Source organism: Heptranchias perlo, chromosome 14 (assembly GCF_035084215.1).
Source record: "Heptranchias perlo isolate sHepPer1 chromosome 14, sHepPer1.hap1, whole genome shotgun sequence".
Lineage (NCBI taxonomy): Eukaryota > Metazoa > Chordata > Chondrichthyes > Hexanchiformes > Hexanchidae > Heptranchias > Heptranchias perlo.
Window position 1 is genome coordinate 40,231,171 of NC_090338.1, and position 25,091 is coordinate 40,256,261.

The 25,091-nt window shown below is 43.3% G+C and overlaps 1 protein-coding gene across 1 annotated transcript in view; it reads left to right on the plus strand.

The window, feature by feature from the left end:
- LOC137332124 (protein phosphatase 3 catalytic subunit alpha-like) overlaps positions 1-25,091 on the plus strand; it is a 463,527-nt gene that overhangs the window by 184,719 nt on the left and 253,717 nt on the right. Inside the window, exon 2 of the mRNA XM_067995834.1 lies at positions 1,815-1,949. Coding sequence (XP_067851935.1) covers positions 1,815-1,949 — 135 coding nt within the window. The remainder of the gene's footprint in view (positions 1-1,814; positions 1,950-25,091) is intronic.

The following is a 25,091-nucleotide window of genomic DNA, read 5'->3' on the forward strand; positions in this document are numbered from 1 at the left end:
TGCCTTATCCTATTAAAATCGGCCTTCCCCCAATTTAGAACCTTTATTTCCGGCCCCTCCCTATCTTTTTCCATGACCACCTTAAATCTCACCGAATTATGGTCACTGTCACCAAAGTGCTCACCTACTAGCACTTCTTCCACTTGGCCGGCCACATTCCCTAGAATTAGGTCCAGTACCGCCCCCTCTCTTGTGGGACTTTCTACATGCTGGCTCAAAAAGCTCTCCTGGATGCACGTTAAGAATTTTGTACCCTCTAAGCCTTTTACACTCTGAGTATCCCAGTTAATATTGGGGAAGTTGAAATCCCCCACTATTATTACCCTATTATTTGTACAATTTTCTGAGATTTGCCTACATATCTGTTCCTCTATCTCCCCCTGACTGTTTGGGGGCCTATAGTACACTACCATCAAAGTGCTTGCCCCCTTTTTGTTTTTAAGCTCCACCCATATGGCCTCATTAGAGGAACCTGCTAATATATCATCCCTCCTTATGGCAGTAATTGATTCTTTAATTAATATTGCGACCCCCCCTCCTCTTATACCTCCCCCTCTGTCTCGCCTGAAGATTCTGTACCCCGGAATATTGAGCTGCCAGTCTTGCCCCTCCCTCAACCATGTCTCTGTGACAGCAACAATATCATACTCCCATGTGTTTATCAACACCTTTAGTTCATCCACCTTATTCGCAAGACTCCTTGCATTAAAATAGATGCCATCCAGCCTTGCCCTCACATATTTGCCCTGTCTTCCAAGCTGACTTGTTTTTTTCTCTATATTTGGCTGCACATCACCCCCTATTGTAGCTCCACTCTGTATCCCATCCCCCTGCCAAGTTAGTTTAAACCCCCCCCAACAGTGCTAGCAAACCTCCCCGCAAGGATATTTGTCCCGCTCTGGTTCAGGTGCAACCCGTCCGACTTGTACAAGTCCCACCTTCCCCAGAAGCAGGCCCAGTGATCCAGGAAACTGAAACCCTCCCTCCTGCACCAACTCTTTAGCCACGCATTCATCTGTTCTATCCTCCTATTTCTATACTCACTAGCCCGTGGCACTGGGAGTAATCCAGAGATTACAACCTTTGAGGTCCTGCTCTTTAATCTGCTACCTCGCTCCCTAAATTCTTGATGCAGGACCTCATCTCCCTTCCTACCTATGTCGTTGGTCCCAATGTGGACCACGACCTCTGCCTGCTCACCCTCCCCCTTGAGAATGCCCTTGGGAGGTGCTTCTTCGACAGCACCTCCCAAACCCGCGACCTCTACCATCTCGAAGGACAAGAGCAGCAGGCACATGGGAACAACACCACCTGCACGTTCCCCTCCAAGTCACACACCATCCCCACTTGGAAATATATCGCCGTTCCTTCATTGTCGCTGGGTCAAAATCCTGGAACTCCCTTCCTAACAGCACTGTGGGAGAACCGTCACCACACGGACTGCAGCGGTTCAAGAAGGCGGCTCACCACCACCTTCTCGAGGGCAATTAGGGATGGGCAATAAATGCTGGCCTCGCCAGCGACGCCCACATCCCATGAACGAATAAAAAAAAAATCAAAGGACGGAGCTATATAGTATACTGAACAGTCAAATTTAAATAGTACATAAATTTCTTTAAAAAAGATACTTGTTTTATGAAATGTGTGGCACCAAATCCAAGTCACAATCACCAAAGCTATGAGGCAATATTTACTGTATTGATGTAGCAGATTTTTTTAATAGCAATTTTAGCCACCATTTGATAATTTGAACAATTCCAAATAAATTCTTTTCATAGACACACATAGATACATCACAGAAATTTCTGTTTTAGTGTGTACAGCTCAAACTGAGAACAGAGACCCCCACTCTACGGACGGCAGCACCATCCTGAGCCAGACTTCCGCTTATAGTATGAACCCAACAGCACAGCATGAAGTCACAAAGGATCCTTCCTTCCAACGTAAAAGTAAGTGAATGGTTGAAGTCCTGAATTTTCCTTCATTCTCGTCACATAAAGACTCATTAAAATTACCAATAATTTTTAACAGACGTGGCATAAATAGCATATTATGTGAAAGTGACTAGAATGCAGAAAAAAAATCATTTGGGAATGACCTGCATGCCTTATTTATGACATGAAATGTTTTCCATGCTCCCTCTGAACATGTGATATCACTTCAAATGTTTTCCCCGATATAACAATTCACAAAGCAAAACGTTGCCCCAGAATTAATAAAACACATTGTAAAATAAAAAAAATTTACAAATAATTTTAAACCTGAAACAGTTTTTTAATTTGGAACATGTTCTATTAACAGATTTAAAATTTAAAGAACAAATCTCCTCATTTCTTGGCTACATTTTTTTTTCTCCCGGTTACTCACCATTCAATATCCTCCAACAGTTGCTAGAATGGATATTAGTAAACAGTGAAAGACAAAAAGAAAGACTTGCATTTATATAGTGCCCTACCATATCTTGAAGCGCTTCTCATCCAATGATTTATTTTGAAGTGCAGTAACTGTTGTTTTATAGGCAAATGTGGCAGCCATTTTGCACATAGCAAGATCCCACGGACAGCAATGAAATGATTTTGTGGGAAAAATGTTGGACAGGATAGCAAGAGAACTCCCGCCTCTGCCTCAAATAAAAATAACACAAGGTTAGGAGGTTTAATATATACCAGAACAGGCAGATAGGATCTTGGTTTAACATCTCATCTGAAACAAATCAACTCCAATAATGAAGCAGTCCTTCGATACAGTACTGGAAGGTCAGCCTAATTTATGTGCTTATACAGTGGAGTGAAGCTTGAACTCACTCGGAGGCGAGACTGCTACCAACTAAGCCACATTGGCACTCAATCTTACCATAATGCATGATTTCCAGTGTCCATTACATAGTGCAAAGATGGAGTCTAAACTTATAAGTGTAGTTGAAAACAAGTGAAATTCATATTATGTGTTATGAACTGTAGTGTGAAAGAAGTGCAAGTTAATTATCCTGGCAATTAAAAAAAAACAGTGATGCAGTTAGTTTACTCTTTCTTGACCCCTTCCATTATATTTGGAATTATTCCATTGAAATTGCAGTAATTAATATCCCTTGGAACTGATATGTTACACACATCATTTTTATCAACTAAGTATAATTGTGATGTTATTGAAATGTTTTTGTTATCTTTAGATTTCACCATACCACTATTTATTGAGATTTGAGACATAACAACCTGCTCCAAAACCTTTGCTGACACCATTATTGAATTAGTCAGGAAGAATCTAGAATCATCTGGCATGACTTTCACTCTAGTGTTATGCTCCTTTCCTATAGGGATGCATGTGCCCTCCATTTCATACCTCCCATAGTACAGCATAGATTGGAAATGTTCTGGTTGGGGAGTTGTGGCATGATAACCATTCAATACATGATGATGTACTCCACTGAATGGATTGTGCTGCAATGCCATATAACTCCTGGGAGTCCTCTTAAACTTAAAAATTGGGGCCGTAAAATCAGACACGCGATTTGGCTTGCTTGATTGCATTTTGCATGCTGCATTTTGTGCTGCTCGATTTCATAGTGTGGGAGAGGCCCGATTACTGCGCATGCCTTGTTTAAATACAAAAATAAGCTGAGCAGGTCTCAAGCCCAATTTCACACCTTCAAATGAGGTTCCACTCATTGTGTGAGCTTGCCCATAAAAAGTAGTCATGATGTGGAGATGCCGGTGATGGACTGGGGTTGACAATTGTAAACAATTTTACAACACCAAGTTATAGTCCAGCAATTTTATTTTGCTGGACTATAACTTGGTGTTGTAAAATTGTTTACAATCATAAAAAGTAGGTGTGTGGAGGATCTTGGGACCTGAATTGCTTGGGTAGGTTTCTTCAAAAGAAATGGTGATTTCCGTTGCAGTAAAATAACATTAACATTCTGAGTTTTCAAATACATTTTGCTCCATGGATTAATTGGTTTTGCTGGGTGTACTCCAGCCGGTAGTTTATTCAAATTAGAGGAAGGGATTCTCATCACAAAATTTGGCATTGCTTACCCCCTGAGCAGTTGGCACATGTGCATTTGCGCTACGGGCCAGCTCCAGCTTATTTTTGCTCTTCTTATAAAACTACTGCCCAATTATATTGCTATGGACAACTGTGGAAACTATTTTCTCCCACTATCTAGTCTACTTTTTCTTTTGTTGTCACTCTCATGTTACCCTGCTCTAGTGTTTATTAAGGAGGCTATCATATAGACCCCTAAAAAGGGGTCAAAGATTACCAAGTATTTTCCTAGCCTTAGTGCGAGACTGATCACTCACTCACAGTAAAATAAATACAAAATAAAGCTGAGCAGGTCTCAAGCCTGTGAAGAGTTTTGCATGTGAAGAGTTTTCCAGGATTGCAAACCTGCTTATAGTATTTTCCTCTTTTTGTGTAATAGAATGATTGTACTCTAGTGTACCATTGATGGCTCTGGTGTCCTACATGTAGTAGGAAAGTTTCAGCTATTTTAAAATGGAGCCGATGGCCTAGATTCTCTGACTGTAACATCAATTACATTACAATCAGAAAATCTAGGCTTATGTCTCTGGCATAGGACATCTGTGCGACAATAAGAGAATTCCACCTCTAAATATCTGAAATCTGTTCTGACCACACAATGGCCTGTTTTTTCCTGAAGATACCACTTGGCCTGTCAGCCTTTTCCCCAATCTGGCACAACAGGTAACCCCTGGGAGCACTTGCATTAAACAAATTCAGAACCTGTAATAACAAGACCACATTTTGCAGAAGGACCATATCATCACATTTCAACAGCCAGTGAAGAAATTCCTCCTCACATGACTGGATCAGCTCCAGTACTTCCAAATGGAGCACTTCCTCTTAAACTCAGTGACATTCCATAAACTTCAATGTGAGTTGACTCCGTTAGAGCTACAGCATCTGTGCTCCAAAGATACCCAGTACACTCGGCTCATTTTCATGTTGGCAGATTCCACTGAACTGCTTAATAGGGGCATGGAGACCCAGGCTACAAGATAACTGAAAAGGAATACACTGAAATACAGAGGCAAACCCTCCCAATTACCACATGCAGTAAAAGACAGAGGGTCACCTGAAAATCATACACCAAATATATTGCAACATAGAGAGGCCACAGCCAGGCAAGCTTCTATACAAAACCTGGCCCTGTCCACAAATCTAGCTAATCCACAAAGTGGTCTGGAATGTTAGAGACCATGACCTGTCTTATCAGCCTCCTCAGATCCATTTCTCTGACTACTGGGTTTTCTCTGAGTGATTAAGGAGCCCCCACAACATCCAAACCACAACGGCTTATCAGCTGGTGACGAGAAAATGCATCCCTCTGCTTTGATGAAACCCCATCACAAACATGTTTGTAAAGCAATTATATCATAGTTGGAGTGAGTGATCAGTCTCGCACTAAGGCTAGGAAAATACTTGGTAATCTTTGACCCCTTTTTAGGGGTCTATATGATAGCCTCCTTAATAAACACTAGAGCAGGGTAACATGAGAGTGACAACAAAAGAAAAAGTAGACTAGATAGTGGGAGAAAATAGTTTCCACAGTTGTCCATAGCAATATAATTGGGCAGTAGTTTTCTTTAGTGAGATCAACATATCAGAATGGAGACTATTGACCTTTGATGCAGCAAAACCCATGCTCTAACTGTACACAATGATTGAAAAGGATTTTCTTTTAAGTTAAACAAGTATATTCATCTGCTAAAATAAGCTAAACTATTGTCCATTAGACTACAAAAATGACTGTGTAATAATGTTTTCAGTCTTCAGCTTCAGCCATTGAAGCACACCAACATCTTGTGATCTTAAGTTAGCAGTTTCCTACTATAGTGCTCAACTGCAATTTCTGTGTCGTAAGTAATTCTTTTCACCTGAAGAGGTTGCTATAGACCTCCAGTTTCTTCTTTTCAATTTTAATTGTTGGTTCATAAAACGTTGGAAGCAAATACTTACTAATGAGTTTCTCTTTTTCTCTCCCTCTTTCTGTCTTGTGATTTAAGTAGTTCCATTGATATTCTATATTATGTGGATAGAAACAGGATGAAATATTTGGTCATCTTATTTTCCCAAATAAAACTCTGCACTTAATCATGAGGTAATGGAATATGAGTAACAGTAGGTTTTAGTATTGATTATTGCTGAAATACAGCCTGTATAAGATGCAGAGTTTGCACTGTGAAGAGTGTTGTTGAATACAGCTGATCCAATGTGAAAGCAGATTACAGGAGTGCTGATGTTTCTCATCATTCAAATCTGTCAGTCTTATTATGAGTGGGCAGATATTTTCCTGACCTGCTTTTCAGCAAGTGTGCAGAACAAATTAGTTTAAGAAAGGTCAGAGCACACTGTGATTTCAGTACTATAATAAGATACATCATCTAACATAAACAGCAACGCACACTGTGCATTGCTGTTTATGTGATTGGTACTGTGGCATAGTTTTTGTAGGTGCCGGATATAGCAATGTATCTGCATTCATGGTTTCTAGTCAAAAATTCTGTACTGAAAAGAATTATGCAACTTAGCCTGAATACATGTGTGTACATTCAGCTGAATTGGTGCAGATTAATGCACAGCAGGGGCTGAATTCTGGCACATGGTCACGGACTGCTTGCGCAGGTCTGTCTGAAACAGCACACCGTGGTTTGGGCTTTAATAAGCACTGCATTTTGTAAATACATCTCTCAAGTAGCTGCATCTTGTTGCATACACTTCCATTTATATCATATGAGTCATTGCAAAATAATGCATCAGTGGGTGATATAATGCTTTGCTTTTAATTTGATTTCTAAAACAGATTTATGCACTCCCAAAATATGGGACAAAATGGCTTATTTATATTAGGTCTGTCCTCAATAATTGTCTTTATTTGGCATTTTAATCAATGTTAAAGTTGGGTTATATGTTGTGAACAATGTGGAGCTAATGTACTAGAACTGGAAATGTGTTCTGAGTTATTGTGTACATCAGATGTCAGAAAGCTGCAGAATTGATACACTGAAGTTTGTCAATAATTAGGGAATGTTTAAAAATTCATTGTTACGATACGGGCATTGCCAGCATTTATTGCCCATCCCTAGTTGCCCTTGAGAAGGTGGTGATGGGCGGCCTTCTTGAACTGCTGCAGTCCATCAGGTGAAGTAGGGAGGGAGTTCTAGAATTTTGACCCAGCGACGATGAAGCAATCGCAACACATATTCAAGTCGGGATGGTGTGTGACTTGGAGGGGAACTTGGAGTTGATGGTATTTCCATGTACCTGCTGCCCTTGTCCTTCTAGGTAGTGGAAGTCGCGGGTTTGGAAGGTGCTGCCAATCAAGCCTTGGCGACTTGCTGCATTGCATCCTGTAGATAGCACACACTGCAGCCACAATACGCCAGTGGTGGAGGAAGTGGATGTTTAAGGTGGTGGGTGGGCTGTCGATCAAGTGGACTGCTTTGTCCTGGATAGTGTCGAGCTTCTTGAATGTTGTTGCAGCTGCCTCCATCCAGGCAAGTGGAGACTATTCCATTACACTCCTAACTTGTCCCTTGTAGGTGGCGGAGAGGCTTTGGGGAGTCAGTAGGTGAGCCACTCGCCACAGAATACCTAGCCACAGCATTTATGTGGCTGGTCCAGTTGAGTTTTTGGTCACTGGTGACCCCAGGATGTTGCTGATAGGGGATTCGGCCATTGAATGTCATGGGGAGATGGTTACGCACTCTCTTGGTAGAGAGGGTCATTGTCTGGCTCTAGTGCGGCACAAATGTTACTTGCCGCTTATCAGCCAAAGCGTGGACGTTGTCCAGACCTTGCTGCATGTGGGCATGGACTGCTTCATTATCTGAGGAATTGCGAAGAGAGCACTGTGCAATCATCAGCGAACAACCCCACTTATGACCTTATGATGACTTGTATGAGTCAACTAGAGCCCCTCTAGTTGACAATATTAGGTACCGTTAGCTTTCCATACATAGAATCATAGAAAGTTACGGCACAGAAGGAGGCCATTCAGCCCATCGTGTCCGTGCCGGCTGAAAAAGAGATATCCAGATTAATCCTGCTTTCCAGCACTTGGTCTGTAGCCCTGTAGGTTACGGCACTTCAAGTGCTCATCCAAGTACTTTTTAAATGAGTTGAGGGTTTTTGCCTCTACCACCCTTTCAGACAGTGAGTTCCAGACCACCACCGCCCTCTGGGTGAAAAAAATTCTCCCCAGCTCCCTTCTAATCCTTCTACCAATTACTTTAAATCTATGCCCCCTGGTCACTGACCCCTCTGCTAAGGGAAATAGGTCCTCCCTATCCACTCTATGTGGTCCCATAATAATTTTATATACCTCAATTAAATCTCCCCTCAGCCTCCTTTGTTCCAAAGAAAACAACCCCAGCCTATCCAATCTTTTCTCATAGCTAAAATTCTCCAGCCCTGGCAACATTCTTGTAAATCCCCTCTTGTACCCTCTCTAGTGCAATTACATCTTTCCTGTAATGTGGTGACCAGAACTGTACACAGTACTCAAGCTGTGGCCTAACCAATGTTTTATACAGTTCTAGCATAACTTCCCTGCTCTTATATTCTGTGCCTCGGCTAATAAAGGAAAGTATCCCGTATACCTTTTTAACCACCTTATCTACCTGTCCTGCTACCTTCAGGGATCTGTGGACATGCACTCCAAGGTCCCTTTTTTCCTCTACACGTCTCAGTATCCTCCCATTTATTGTGTATTCTCTTGCCTTGTTTGCCCTCCCCAAATGCATTACCTCACACTTCTCTGGATTGAATTCCATTTGTCACTTTTCTGTCCACCTGACCAGTCCATTGATATCTTCCTGCAATCTACAGCTTTCCTCCTCACGGCCAATTTTTGTATCATCTGCAAACTTCTTGATCAAGCCCCCCCACATTCAAGTCCAAATCATTAATATATACCATAAAAAGCAAGGGACCTGGTACTGAGCCTTGTGGGACCCCACTGGAAACAGCCTTCCAGTCGCAAAAACACCCGTTAACCATTACCCTTTGCTTCCTGCCACTGAGCCAATTTTGGATCCAACTAGCCACTATCTCTTGGATCCCATGGGCTTTTACATTTTTGACCAGTCTGCCATGTGGGACCTTGTCAAAAGCCTTGCTAAAACCCATGTCCACTACATCAAATGCATTACCCATACATGTCATTAAGATCAATACTTCAAGGATAGAACAACTCGCATCAGCCTTCAACACAGTAATGGAATAAGAGGCAAAATGTCGATAAAGCGAGAAGCACTGGTGCATGTCAAATATATAGCATAAACATGCTGGTATATTTAAATCGGAAACTAGACAGGGGCAGTGGCAGTTAAAATGGAGTGGTGGACTTACCCACTCCTTTCCCGTCCCAATCTGGTGAACGGCACTATTAAATTGCAGGCTTGCAGGTGACAAGGACTCCGACCAAAGCCAACGAGGTCCTCTTTAAACATGCAGATCTTGTTCCGTTGATATTTTAATTGGGCCTGATTTGCTATTTTAGCCTGAGGCCATAGTGGGGGAGCAGTGATGACGTACAGCTAAACCTGCCGGAAACAAGAACTAGGGCCAGAAGAAGCCCAGCAAGGTAAGTTTTAAAAAAAAGTGTTTCCTTGTGGGCCAGGAGGAGCAGGAATCACTTCAATCAAGAGAACCTCCACAGATGTGCCCAAGGATCTGGCAGCCCTTCGAACTACTGACACCCCTGAGGCTGCTTATAATTTGGCTGCTGCTCTGCAGAAACACATGTGCCCCTTTAACTGGTTGTAGCTTTGAATTTACCTCCTTCTTAGTGGCTGTGAACCTATCAGGAGCAATATTACCACTCAACACACATAATGAGGGCCTTGCAGGAAATTACAGTGGGTTAGCAGTGGAGACACAAGTTAGCTTATGGTAGATGTCAGGTGAGAACCAGGCTGAATATAGAAAGTTTAGAGGGGATGTGAAAAAGGAAATAAGAGGGGCAAAGAGAGAGTATGAGAATAGACTGGCAACTAACATATAAGGGAATCCAAAAGTCTTCCATATGCATTTAAATAGTAAACGGGTAGTAAGAGGAGGGGTGGGGCTGATTAGGGACCAAAAAGGAGACCTACAAATGCAGGCAGAGGGCATGGCTGAGGTACTAAATGAATACTTTGCATCTGTCTTTACCAAGGAAGAAGATGCTGCCCAAGTGATAGTGAAACAGGAGGTAGTTGAGATACTGGATGGGCTAAAAATTGATAAAGAGGAGGTACTAGAAAGGCTGGCTGTACTTAAAGTAGATAAGTCACCAGGTCCGGATGGGATGCATTCTCGGCTGCTGAGGGAAGTAAGGGTAGAAATTGCGGAAGTACTGGCCATAATCTTCCAATTATCCTTAGGTACGGGGGGGGTGGTGCCAGAGGACTGGAGATTTGCAAATGTTACACCCTTGTTCAAAAATGGGTGTAAGGATAAACCCAGCAACTACAGGCCAGTCAATTTAACCTCGGTGGTGGGGAAAGGTTTAGAAACGATAATCCGGGACAAAATTAAGAGCAATGTGGAAAAGTGTGGATTAATTAGGGAAAGTCAGTACAGATTTGTTAAAAACAAATAGTGCTTAACTAACTTGATGTAGTTTTTTGATGACGTGACAGAGAGGGTTGATGAGGGCAATGCGATTGATGTGGTATATATGGACTTCCAAAAGGTGTTTGATCAAGTGCCACATAATAGACTTGTCAGCAAAGTTGAAACCCATGGTATAAAAGAGGCAGTGGCAGCATGGATACAAAATTGGCTAAGTGATAGGAAACAGGGAGTAGTGGTGATAGATTGTTTTTCGGACTGGAGGAAGGTATACAGTGGTGTTCCCCAGGGGTCAGTACGAGGATCACTGCTTTTCTTGATCTATTTTAATGACTTGGACTTGGGTGTACAGGGCACAATTTCAAAATTTGCAGTTGGCACAAAACTTGGAAATGTAGTGAACAGTGAGGAGGTTAGTGATAGACTTCAGGAGGACATAGACAGGCTGGTGGAATGGGTGGACAAGTGGCAGATGAAATTTAATGCCGAGAAGTGTGAAGTGATACATTTTGGTAGGAAGAATGAGGAGAGGCAATATAAACTAAAGGGTACAATTTTAAAGTGGGTGCAGGAACAGAGAGACCTGGGGTTATATGTGCACAGGTCGTTGAAGGTGGCAGGGCAGGTTGAGAAAGTAGTTGAAAAAGCATATTAAAAAGGAATCCTGGGCTTTATAAATAGAGGCATAGAGCACAAAAGCAAGGAAGGTATGACGAGCCTTTATAAAACACTGGTTCGGCCACAACTGGAATATTGTGTCCAATTCTGGGCAACGCACTTTAGGAAGGATGTGAAGGCCTTGGAAAGGGTGCAGAAAAGATTTACTAGAATGGTTCCAGGGATGAAGGACCTCAGTTAGGTGGATAGACTGGAGAAGCTGGGTTCGTTCTCCTTAGAGCAGAGAAGGTTAAGAGAAGATTTGATAGATGTGTTCAAAATCATGAGGGATCTAGACAGAATAGATAGAGAGAAACTAAAATAATGAGGGGCATAGATAAGGTCGATAGTCAAAATCTTTTCCCAAAGGTAGGGGAGTCTATAACGAGGGGGCACAGATTTAAGGTGAGAGGGGAGAGATACAAAAGGATCCAGAGGGGCAATTTTTTCACTCAAAGGGTGGTGAGTGTCTGGAACGAGCTGCCAGAGGCAGTAGTAGAGGCGGGTACAATTTTGTCTTTTAAAAAGCATTTGGACAGTTACATGGGGAAGATGGGTATCGAGGGATATGGGCCAAGTGCAGGCAATTGGGACTAGCTTAGTGGTATAAACTGGGCGACATGGACATGTTGGGCCGAAGGGCCTGTTTCCATGTTGTAACTTCTATGATTCTATGATTCTAAACTGTTCCCATTGGTGGAAGGGTCAAGAACCAGAGGACACAGATTTAAGGTGATTGGCAAAAGAACCAAAAGAAACATGAGGATAGCTTTTTTATGTAGCGACTGGTTATGATCTGGAATGCATTGGCTAAGGGGGTGGTGGAGGCAGATTCAATCATAGCTTTCAAAAGGAAACTGGATATGTACTTGAATGGAAAAAATTTGCAGGGCTGCGGGAAAGGGTGGGGGAGTGGGACTAACTGGATTGCTCTTGCAAAGAGCTGACATGAGCTCGACGGGCCAAATGGCTTCCTTCTGTGCTGTAACCATTCTATGATTCTATGAATTTTTGGTTTGTTTTCAGAAGAAGAATTACAGATTTAAATTCAATGTTAATTAAATGTGTGTATCCTTGGGTGAAATAGAAATATTTGGGGGTGATTTTAAACCCCAAGAACGGGTGGGTTAGGGGCGGGTATGAGTTGAAAATAGTTGTTTTTTTGGGCCGCAACCGCAACATTTTCGGACTTTGCATTCCCAGTGGGAAGCCTATACTTTTATGCGCTGACGTTAAACCAGGATGTAAAGCTGGGTTACGGTCACGACCCCAAGAACAACTATTTTCAACTCCCACCCACCCTCAACTCACCCATTCTTGGGGTTTAAAATCAACCCCTTATTGTTTTTGAACTTTGTTGTTTGGAAGTTATTAATTTTAGTATATGATAATCAACTTCTCATTCAATAACCAAGGACAAATAAAATATTCATTGCAAAACAGAGTTTATGATTACCTGGTCAGATTGCCATCTCTCTGTCATGGTCTATTGAAAAATTATTGGAAAAATGTAATTGTAAACAAAATAAGAGGAAAGTGTTATGACGTGTAGAAATAAGGATTATTTAAGAAATGCCATTGTTATTGGAAAGAAACAGAAATCTATGGGCACAGTTGTCGAGGAACTATCTTAAGTGTGCTGTTGGAGTTGAGGCGGTTAAATGGATTTGAGGTACAGATCGGCCACGATTGACTAGCAGAGCAATCTTGAGAGTCTGAATGGCCTATTCCTGTTGCTATGTTCATTATGTGTATGTTCTGAAAGGCTTTTGGATGAGTGATGAGCCATAAGTAATAGAGTAACATGTGAAATATTGGGCCCGATATTACCATGGCGGTGGGTTCGCGGCGGGGGGAGTCGATTGGGCGCGTGGGTAACGCGTCCTGTGAAATCAGTCTGCCCCGCGCGCAATCGCAGGCTGATTGGATCCACTTACCTGTTCTTCCGGGTTCCCCGCTGCTGATCTGCGCGGCGGGCGGACTGCGCATGCGCAGTAAGGTCTGTCAGCTGGAGGAGCCCTATTTAAAGGGGCAGTCCTCCACTGACTGATGCTGCAAGAAACAGGAAAAATTACAGCATTGAGCAGCCCGGGGGGAAGGCTGCTCCCAGGTTTAATGCTGTCTCACTCCAGCTCTTATTGGATGGGGTGAGGAGGAGGGGGAGGACAGAGATCTTCCCCCCCGGCGTGTGGGAGGAAGCGGCCTGCCTCTGCCACGAAGAAGGCCTGGCTCGAGGTGGCAGAGGAGGTCACCTGCACCACCAACATATCGTGCACCTGCATACAGTGCAGGAGGCGCTTCAATCACCTGAGTAGGTCAGCCAAAGTGAGTACACTTACTCATTCCCCTACACTCCATCTGCCACATCACCGCCCCCACCCCACATCTCCTTCTGCACAGCCAACACTACTCTATCACATCACTCCTCACACCCACTCAAACCTCATCCTCATCTTACCTGCACTTACTCACCTCGCCGGTACTCATCCCGCCACTACAACTCAACCCAATCCTCATACAATCTCATGGCTCTACCTCATACTCACCCTCTCATGCAAGTCTTTCACAGTCAGCCTCACTCAACCTGCCACTACCTGTGCTGCAGCCACAGGGCATGCATCACATATGTGCAGTAGGCAGCGTAAGGCAAACGTGTTGTGAGCATGAAGGGGATGCACAAGGGTGTTTGAGGGTTTGTCATGGTTTATACTTATATTTAATTTCTGAGCAACTCACATTACATATTATATTGGCACCACTACTGTCACTTCTTTGCGAATCTTGTCTGGTTTGTGCAATAATGCCCTTTCCTGAGGATCACAATGAAGACCCACAACTGATGCCACCCATTGTGTCACTGCAGAGTGGGTGTAGGTGTATTTGCAGGGCTCTTTTGTGCAGACAACTGAGAGACGTCGGCGATGTCCCCGGTGGCCCTGGAAGGATGCGGAGGAGAAGTTTTTGAGCGCAATGGTGACTTTGAGAGCGACAGGTAAGAAGATGGTGCTCGGGCCAGCCGGGAGCAGCTCGGCATGAAGGAGGCTGCAGATGTCCACGACTACATGTCGAGTGACTCTGAGCCTCCGTGTGCACTGCTGCTCAGAGAGGTCCAGGAAGCTGAGCCTCGGTCTGTGGACCCTGTGGCGAGGGTAGTGCCCTCTGCGACGCATCTCTCTCTGCGGTTGCCCTCCCTCCTGCTGTGCAGGTGGATGTGTCACAGCACTCTGTTGTGGAGCTCCACGTGTCAGAGGTAGACGGTGTGGCCGGCGAGGCTGGTGATGCTGTTTTCCCTCCGAGGAGGTCATGACTGCAGCTACGGTGGCCCCCATCTGGAAGATGTACATCTGAGGGGGTCCGCAAGGTTGGTACATGTGTCTGGACACCGGGATAAGTGTGCAAGTTGGTGAATTTTGTTGTTAGGAGGAGGGTGGTGGAGGCCAAACTTTGTCCAAAGTGACAGAGTGGCCTCCTGCAATGAGTGAGGGTCTTCCCCCCCCCCCCCCACCCCCCCCGCCCCACAACCTGTCAAATGGACCTTTGCAGCTGCCACAGGCTGATGGCTGCAACACGTCCATTTAAACTGGGAGTGTTTTCCCCAGTACGGGAAACAGTCCCAGTTGTTTGCAAAATCCCAACCCTCCTAAAATATCACGTTAATCAGGTCTCTAAACGACCTGAAATACCTAGATAAATACCTTAAGTGGCACCCCGCCGGCTTTAATTGCCGACGGGAGTCCCACATGCGGGAGCTGCGCACGCATGTCAGCGCGTCAGTGGGGAATCCGGAACTGGGGCGGGTTGGAGCTGGGCTCCCGCCCTGCCTCGGGAATCCCTGATTTTCGTAGCCCGCCCCACCAGGAACGCACCCAATCGCGGGTGCTAAAATCGAGCCCATTGTGTTTGTTCAGCAGTAGTTCTTGAAGTTGTGTATCAAACTTACTCATGACTTGCAAATAATACAGTTTCCCATGTGAATTTTTATTCCATCAGGCACTTATTTTTAGAAGATCTGAGATCGCAAGTGGTTTGCGGTAGTTCCGGTTTAGGGCAGATATGTGGTAAATGCCACTATTTCAAACCCTTTGTGATTTGACTGCAACTTCCTTTGCAATATCACCTATTGAGGTTTGTGACACTTGTATTGGATTACCACGTGAGTACAGCTATTTCTGGATGAATTGCTTTCTTGAGCCACCTGAGCTGTTGCCCAAGAGGGGCCCCTGTTGTTCAACGATATTTTAAGAGTGTCAGGTGATGATTTAATCATAGTTAGTGAGCTTCATTGTATTCCAGCCTTTAAATCTGTTCAAGATTTGGCTGCTGCATCCTTGCCACTTTTAAACCTTTTACATTCAATCTGTAGATCACTCAGTCAGGCTAAGAAACTGTCTTTGTTCACTCATTCATTACAGCATTGGTGGCAACACACTGCAAAACACTATAGGGTCGATTTTAACTCCCAGCGCCCGACGAGAACTGGGGGTTAAATTAGAGGCAGTGTCCTCCCCTCCACTTGTGCTCACCACGAGTTTAACTGGCATATTTCAGGTAGCACATGAGGCTTTCGCTGGAAGCAGGTGAGGGCCTCATAAATATGCAACGGTCGGAGCCCTACGACATAAATAGGACCCCAACACAATTTTAATGCAGTCATGCGACCCACGACCTGTGCTGGGCTTGCCAAAGAAAGCTGCCGAGAAGGTAAGTTTTAAAATTTTTTTTGAATGTTTCCTTGTGGGCCAGGAGAACCAGGAGTGTTCCTCAGGGGCCAACGAGGAAACCTTGGGCCTCCCCTCCCCTGATCTTCCCTACTTCCCCGACTGCAATCACCTTCGGACTGTGCCAACGCACTTACCTAACTGCTGGGGATCATTCCGGCAGTGACTTCCTGCCACCCAAAATCCTGCTCCCGCCCACAGGCCAGATACTGATTCCTGTCGGGATCAGGCGGGAGACTCACCTGGGAGATGGAAATGAAGCCCAGGAGTTAAAATGGCCTTGGCCTCACTCCATCGGGGTCTGGTGAACTTTACTCTTCTCGCTCCGCTCTCACGCCGATCTTGCGTCCTGAGTTAAAATCAAAGTTTATTTGCTTTCTTTATAAATGTGTGTCACATAGCATACAAGGCTATGGACCAAATGCTGGAATATGGGATTAGAGTAGACAGGGCTTGATGGCCGGCGCAGACACGATGGGCCGAAGGGCCTCTATCCGTGCTGTATAACTCTATGACTCTATGACTAGTACACCTTTAATTAGCAATCAGTTACTAGCCCCCAAGTCTCTTTTTCCTAATTAATTTCTTTTAACGAGTACCTTTGCATGGTATAGACTTGGCCAAAGTTTCCTAGGCCCATGCACATGTTATATCACTTGTCCACATTAAATGACAAGGGGTTGCTCTGACTGCTTGCCACTGTTCTGAGCCCCAGTGCCCGCCTGTGGTGACCTTGGAGAATTCACCACATGTCCACTAATTTGCTCAAAGCCTTTCCTGACTGGACACTGCAGGGCATTGTCTGCCTCGTTGATGATTAGAACTGAATCACTATTTAATATTCAATGCACGCATTTTTAGTTCGACTGGGCCACTTGTTTAGCATTAGTGGCTCCCTCCTCCTAGAATCATGGAATGATACAGCACAGAAGGAGGCCATTTGGCCCATCATGCCTGTGCCTCCATTGGTTTTTAATTCTGGTGGTGTTTGGCTAATGTTCAATGCCACTCTATTGGCCCAGATTTAAATTAGAGCTACACCCAGGCTCATTCACCCAGTTTATCAAAATCTGTTTTCAGTCTATCAATTTATTCCCCATTACAAACCACCATTTTTATCATCAGCTAACTTGACGTGCGTAATTTCTGGCATGACCCCCAAGACCTATTTAAAGCAGGAATGCATCTCTTATGGCGAGTTTGAGATACCCGTTTTGATTTCTGCTTGTCCAGCTGTAAAAGACATTTTGGCACCAGAGATGAGTCAAAGAGCAGCTCGCCGCTTTCCTGATGCCTCCTTGGAGGCCCTAGTGGAGGAATTCAGGGCAAGGCGGGAGGTACTGTTCCCCGGCAGCCACAGGAGCATATCCAGGGCCACTATGAAACAGGCATGGACAGAGGTGGCTGACAGGGTCAGTGCCACCAATGTCACCCACTGGACCTGCGTTCAATGCAGAAAGAGGTTCAATGACCTCACAAGCGGAAACGGTGAGTACAGCTCTTCACCTCTCCAGCTATTTCAACAGCACCTGATAACACTCCTTTCACCCCCTTCACTACTCTCAACAATTCTCTCCCCCCATCACATCCTTCAGCACACAATCACAAATGCACACTGTAACACCTCTCTTACTCATTCCAAGCACACTCACCTCTTCCTTTCCTCTCATCACACCACGTACCAACACCATTCTATTCTCACATCCTAGCTCATGCACAACCACGAATTCCTCTCACCACTCCTTCCCAACTTCACATTACACACACTTGGTTTTACATTTATCACCTCCCCATCTTCATTCCATCTTGCTTCTTCTCCAGCTCTCAACACATGCAGCTACACATCTCCACTTCCCTTTCCAACAACCAATCACTAACTCTCACCCTCTCTTTCTGCAGGACAAATAGGACTTTGAAAATGCTAGGAGCTCGTCACTTGCCAGGCAGCCTTGGCTCAGTAGTAGCACTCTTGTTTGAGTTAGAAGGTTGTATGTTCAAACCCCACTTTAGAGACTTGAGCACATAATCTAGGCTGATATTTCAGTGTAGTACTGACGGAGTGCTGCACTTCCAGATGAGATGTTAAAGCAAGGCCTCATCTCTCTCGTGGATGTAAAAGATCCCATGGCACTGATTGAAGATGAGTAGGGGAGTTCTCCTGGTGTCCTGACCAACATAAATCTCAGCCAGCATCACTAAAACAGATTATCTGGTCATTCATCTCATTGCTATTGATGGTACCTTGTTCTCTACGTTAGAGAAGTGGCTACAATTGAAAAGTACTTAATTTGAAATGCTTTGGGAGGTTCTGAGGCTCTGAAAGGTGTTATAAATGGATGGCCACGTGGTGAAGAATAGAATACGAGAGCCTGGTCTTTAGTTGTTTCCAAGCCTTTGTTCATAGAGATTCCCCTTACACACACACCATACTCTAGATAAGCTCTCCTATAAAAAGAATACAAGAGAGTCCCCAATTGATATTCACCACCTGAATACAATGAACAGTCACTGATATAAATCATACAATTAACAAAAGGCACTATATAATTGTAAGCTATTTCTTTCTTGTGATCTTCGCAGATTCTTAATTTAACTTTAAAAAAAAAATCTTCTGTGGACAGTGGATGCATTGGTATATACATAGGAGATGGTCAGATGTAGGGAAGGAATTTGCTGCCGCCAGCCCCAAAGGATTGGTAGAGCAGGGAAGCAAAGAAATAGTAATTGGAGATGGAGGGATAAACATATTGCAAATTCCTACTTAATGAGTGGACTTTTTCAAGTCTGCATCAGCCTTGCATATATCATCCTGCAGGGAGAGAGGAACAATAAGAGAATAAGTCATCACATTCCATTTTTCACACCTGGTCAAGGATGTATGAAGAGCAGCAGAGGTAGATTCCAAAATAGCACAAAAATAGATTCTTGTGTTGGAAACTGAGAAGTCTTTGGAAAACTATAATAGATAGCTAACAATTGTTGTAATGAAAAAGATTAGGTGCAAAATAGAAATGTTTTGAGTTTTAAAACACATAACCGTTACATTTTATAAACAAAATGGAGTTAAATATATACACAGAAATACAAGTATTCAGAATTTAGAACGATTTTACAGTAATAGGTTTCTTTAAGATGTTGTTTAAAGGCTGTTGTTATGACACTGTAATACATCAGTGTTTCTTCTCTCAGAATTATAGTAAATTATGTTGGTTTGATGTTGATGTAGTTTTGGAGACGAGCCTTGATGATTTACTAATACTTTGAGACACATTCTGACAGAATGAATTTTCAGGTGGGTTTACATGATGCTAATCTCTATTAAAGTATCTAAAAGAGAGCACAATTCTCTCTGATATGGCCGGACTGCTTTTTCCCAAGCCATTCCGATAGACTCCCACTGGAGTTACCATTGGAGTCCAATGGAACTGTCAAAGGGAATTCAGCCCAAGTGCTCTGCTATTTGATTAGATAGCTAGCAGCAATAAAATCTTGTTTATCTGAGAAAACTGATTCATAACGGGTCCAACTATGCCATTACTGTCTGGGAGAAAAGCAAAATGAGAACCTGCAGCCAATTTTCAGTACAACAAAATCCAAGCACAACTCTAAATGATGTAGACTTTTTTTGGAAACCTCATTTGTGCTGGTTTCTGAGCACACGAGGAAGCTTGGGAACTTTTTGTGAATTGTAGGCTAATGGCATGAATGCTGTAATATTCTTCACTCAAGTTCCCATTACCACCAGGGAACTCAATCTACCCTGCAATTTGTAGAAATTGCCATTGTTTAACATTTCTAAAATATCTAAATGTGAAAAAAGAACTGGAATGACCCTGGTACTGATAGAATGCAACAAAATTATCTTGCAAGATTGTACATAACGCGAGGCCACCATAAAGAAAATGATACAAGGCTAAGAGCTGTAGACCGATCACTGTTTTGACAGTTGTCCCATTTACACATACTCCACCCGTTTAGCTCAGTTTAAAAAAGCAAGTTCCTTTCCTTGTACCAATACAATCACATAGACAGATAGTATTATGGAAACATATGAACACCGCGGATATCATTCTTTTAAAAAAAAATAGCTCTGCAAAGTGCTCCGCGGAGTCACAGCATGTTGGAAAATCTAGTCATTGTGTGTGGATTTAATTGTATATCCACGTTCCACTACATCTGAATTGAATCCTCTCAACACGGTCAGATAGCCCATCTCTTGTCCAGGGCAATCACTAATAAAAGACAATCCCAACAGCGGATGGTAGACTTGAGTGTTGCTCAGTCTATTCCAGTACGCTGCTGCATACCTGGATTTATTATTGTTTTTGTTTCTTTTACTAATACACACTGTGTAACTTTTAATATTCCTTATGTCTGTAACATTACACTACAACACTAAGGGGGTGAATTTCTGCTGGGGTTCTCCCACTCGTCCACTGTAACTGCAGTGGAAAAGCCACACAAACTCTGAAAAAGTTTTGTAAATTATGTTGTTTTTCTGGGGTTACTGCGTCTCTTCCACCAAAGTTATGGCGGATGAGCGGGAGGACCCCTGTGGAAATTCACCCCACCCGCATGTTCTTGTTGAGTCTATTGTAAAGGTATTAATTGTTAATTTATCTTTGACTGCTAGCTACATGTATTTATTGTGTTTTAAATTTAATCTTCAAGATTCCATACAAAAACCTGGTAGGTGGGAATGGCAAGGGATTCAAACTGCAACAAACTCATTAAGTGTTGCATGTGATAGTGATGAGCAAGTACTTTAAAAGAGTGTCGTTTATGCTGAATAGCATCATGTTTTCTGCAGCTGTTTTAGATTGAATTCTTGGGAAAATGGTCTCATAAGAAATGAAAAATCAAGGGGGTGACTTAATTAATGGCTAGCCTTTTATATAATTTAGCATAACTCACTTTTTGAGATAAAGCAGGTAACGGGAAACATGCAGCATCCTTTCCTCTGTCTAAAAATGATAAGATGTTGGTACAGTAACAACTACCCTAATTCCAGATGTGGAGTAAAAGTCCAAATAGTAATCCGATTCTGTAACTGCATTTTATACTGTCACAAAGCCAGATCTGAATTTGGTAGCTTGCATTGAAACTCAAAGGTTTTTTTGGTCCTACAGTCCTTTTCAATGTGTTGGCTGCACATCAATTGAATTTTTATTTGAAAAATTTACCTGTGATGTTGAATCACATTTGAATATTTTAACATGTGAAAAACAAAACTAATTGTTTAGTTGCAGAATTATATTTCCATGTAAATAGGGAAAATACTAAAGCAGAGGTTCCTGACCATCCATGAATTTCCCAGGCTACCTTGAACTGGAGCCAATCCCAGTTTGCCCTTCATTGTAGTTGACTATGTTATGAAGTATGTCACTCAGAGGCATAAGATTCATTCCTAATTCAGGTCAACCTCGGTGGAAAATGTTCCAGAAATGTGAGTAAGCATAGATGCAATATTTCATATTTCAATGTCCGGAGCAAAAACTGCTCAAGATGGTTGTTTCAGAAATTAAGTTTTGAAGTTTGGGCTGTCTAAGTCTGTATTCCGACTCATACAGAGCTGATAAGCGGATTAGGAGAGGAAACAGAGGAGGCGGAAGATTGATCTTTCAGAAACAAAATTATTTGCTATCTTTTACCTTTTGGGTTTGAGTCCTTTTCTGGATGAATTATGAAATATATAAAACTGGTGATTAGCATTGGACTTATAGAGGGTTAAATTGGATAACCCCGAAAATGGGTGCTGGGAGCGCGGTGTGTAATTCACCCGCGCCGGTTCGTTGCGTTGCAGGGAGCACGTAACATTCGAGCTGCCTGCTGTTTTAAATGATTGCAGCATGCAGCCAGCGCTATCTGCGCTGTTGATTGGCTGCGAGCATCAGCAGGGGGTCCCGATATTGCGAGTGGCTAGAGCTTCAGACCACACTCTATAGAATATTGAAACTTTAGCCAAGTATAGGAAACGTCCAAACACATATACAATTGCACCAGCAGCCAGAAGAAATAATCTAGCAACTAAACTGTAAGTACTTCATGATCCCTTTAAATAGCACTGGTGGGACGTCCTTCATGCCGTTTAAGTCCTGGTCAGCTATGCAAGGTTAAGACAGGGCTGGAGTGTGGTGTTGCAAAATTTCACCAGTTGCTTCAAATCAGCATTGCACACTGATTCGCGTCATGATCTCCCTACTCTACATGCTGCAAGTGGTTGTTAAGTGCGTGCACGCAAACCTCTCTTCCAAGATGGCATCCCGTGCACTTCCCACCAGAGGTGTGCGCGTGCATTGCAGACGCCATTTTCAGGACTTAGGTGTCCACGTAGCACCTACAAAACGGGCACTAAATGGCCCAATTTCACCTTTTTAAATTCCTTTTCGGGATATGAGTATTTTTGGCAAGGCTACATTTATTGCCCATCCCACATTGTTCTGAGAAGGTGGTGGTGGGCTGCCTTCTTGAACCATTGTAGTCCTTTGAAATGATTTGATACAACCGAGTTGTACGATACAACTGAGTGGCTAGCTAGGCCACTTCAAAGGCAGTTAAGAGTCAACCACATTGGTGATAGTCTTTAATTTCCAAACTTTTAAGATGAATTCAAATTCTCAAACTGCCCTGGTGGGATTTGATCTCCCCATTCTCTGGATTACTAGTCCAGTAATATAACCACTACACTTCCATGCCCTTTGTCACAGCAAGGGTAGTCTTAATACAGTCATCACAGATGGAACATATGAAAAGAAACAACCATCAGGTCATCAAGCTTGTCGCATTCACTACATTGCATCAAGAATCCCTTTGATTAATGGGTGTCGAAGGTAAACCTACCAGTGGTTGGAGTCATATTTGATACACAGGAAAATGGATTAGGTTGTTGGAGGCCAATCATCGCAGCCCCTGGACACTGCTGGAGGAGTTCCTCAAGGCAGCTTTGTGGCCAAACCATTTTCAGCTGCTTCATCAATAATGTTCACTCAATCATAATTGGCAAAAGCACCAAAGGTGACATGAGGAAAAGCTTTTTTACACATCAAGTGGTTATGATCTAGAACGCACTGCCTGAAAGGGTGGTGGAGGCAGATTCAATCATGGCTTTGAAAAGGTAATTGGATAAGTGCTTGAAGGAAAAAAAACTGCAGGGCTACGGGGAAAGGGCAGGGGAGTGGGACTAGCTGGAATGCTCTTGCAGAGAGCTGGCACGGGCTCGACAGGCCGAATGGCCTTCTGTGTTATAACCATTCTATGATTCTATCATAAAGTCAAGGTCAAAGTCAAAGTCAAGGCTGTTTGCTGATGATTCCTCCAATAATATAGCAGCCTACAACAGGACTACGATAATATCTAAGCTTGGGATGACAAGGGGCAAGTAACATTCATGCCACATAAATGCAAGGTAATGACCATCTCCAACAACAGAAAGCCAAACAACCTTCCCCTGAAACCTCAACAGCACCACCATTGTCGAATTCCCCACCATCAGCATCTTATGGATCATAATTGAACAAAAGCTTAACTAGATTAGCCATATCAGCATTGTGGCTACAAGAGCAGGGAAGATGCTAGATATTCTGTGATAAGTGACCCCTCAAAGCCTCTTCAGTATCTACAAGGCTCAAATCAGGAGTGTGATGGAATAATCACCACTTGTCTGGATGGGTACAGCCACAACAATACTCAGGAAGCTTGACACCATCCAGGACAAAGCATTTTGCTTGATTGATATCCTTGTCACTGAACTCAATATCCACTCCCTCCACCAACAGTGCACTATAGCTGTAGTATGTACTATTTACAGGATGCACAGCAGCAACTCACCAAGCCTGCTTCAAAAACAACTCCCAGGCCCATGACCTCTACCAATAAGAAGGACTAGAGCAGTAGGATCATGGGAAAATCAAGTACCCCTCTAAATCCATCACCATTTTGATGTGGACAGATAGAATCATAGAAAGGTTACAGCACGGAAGGAGGCCATTCGGCCGGTTGACTCTGCGCTGGCTCTATGCAAGAGCAATCCAAATAGTCCCACTTCCCCGCCATATCCCTGAGGCCCTGCAAAATTTTTCCTTTCAAGTACTTATCCAGTTCCCTTTTGAAGGCCATGATTAAATCTGCCTCCATCACACCCTCGGGCAGTGCATTCCAGATCCTAACCACTCTATGTAAAAAAGTTTTTCCTCATGTCACCTTTGTTCTTTTGCCACTCACCTTAAATCTATGTCCTCTGGTTCTTGACCCTTCCGCCAATCGGAACAGTTTTTCTCTATCTACTCTGTCCATACCCTTCATGATTTTGACTACCTCTATCAAATCTGCTAACAACAGTCTCTGTTCCAAGGAGAACAACCCCAGCTTCTCCAGTCTATCCATGTAACTAAAGTCCCTCATCCCTAGAATCATTCTAGTAAATCTCTTCTGCACCCTCTCTTAGGCCTTCACATCTTTCCTGAAGTGCGGTGCCCAGAACTGGACACAATACTCCAGTTGTGGCCGAACCAGTGTTTTATAAAGGTTCATCATGACTTCCATACTTTTGTACTCTATGCCTCTATTTATAAAGCCCAGGATCCTGTATGCTTTTTTAACCACTTTCTCAATCTGCCCTGCCATCTTTAACGATTTGTGCACATATACCCCCAGATCTTTCTGTTCCTGTACCTCTTTTAGAGTTTTGCCTTTTAGTTTATATTGCCTCTCCTCGTTCTTCCTATTGAAATGTATCACTTCGCGTTTTTCTGCGTTAAATTTCATTTGCCATGTGTCCGTCCATGCCACCAGCCTGTTTATATCTCTTGAAGTCTATCACTATCCTCCTCACTGTCTCCTACCCTTCCAAGTTTTGTGTTATCTGCAAATTTTGAAATTGTGCCCTGTACACCCAAGTCCAAATCATTAATATATATCAAGAAAAGCAGTGGTCCCAGCACCGACACCTGTGGAATTTGCTGCCCCAGGAAGCTGTGGAAGCTACATCATTAAATAAATTTAAAACAGAAATAGACAGTTTCCTAGAAGTAAAGGGAATTAGGGGTTACGGGGAGCGGGCAGGAAATTGGACATGAATTTAGATTTGAGGTTAGGATCAGATCGGCCATGATCTTATTGAATGGTGGAGCAGGC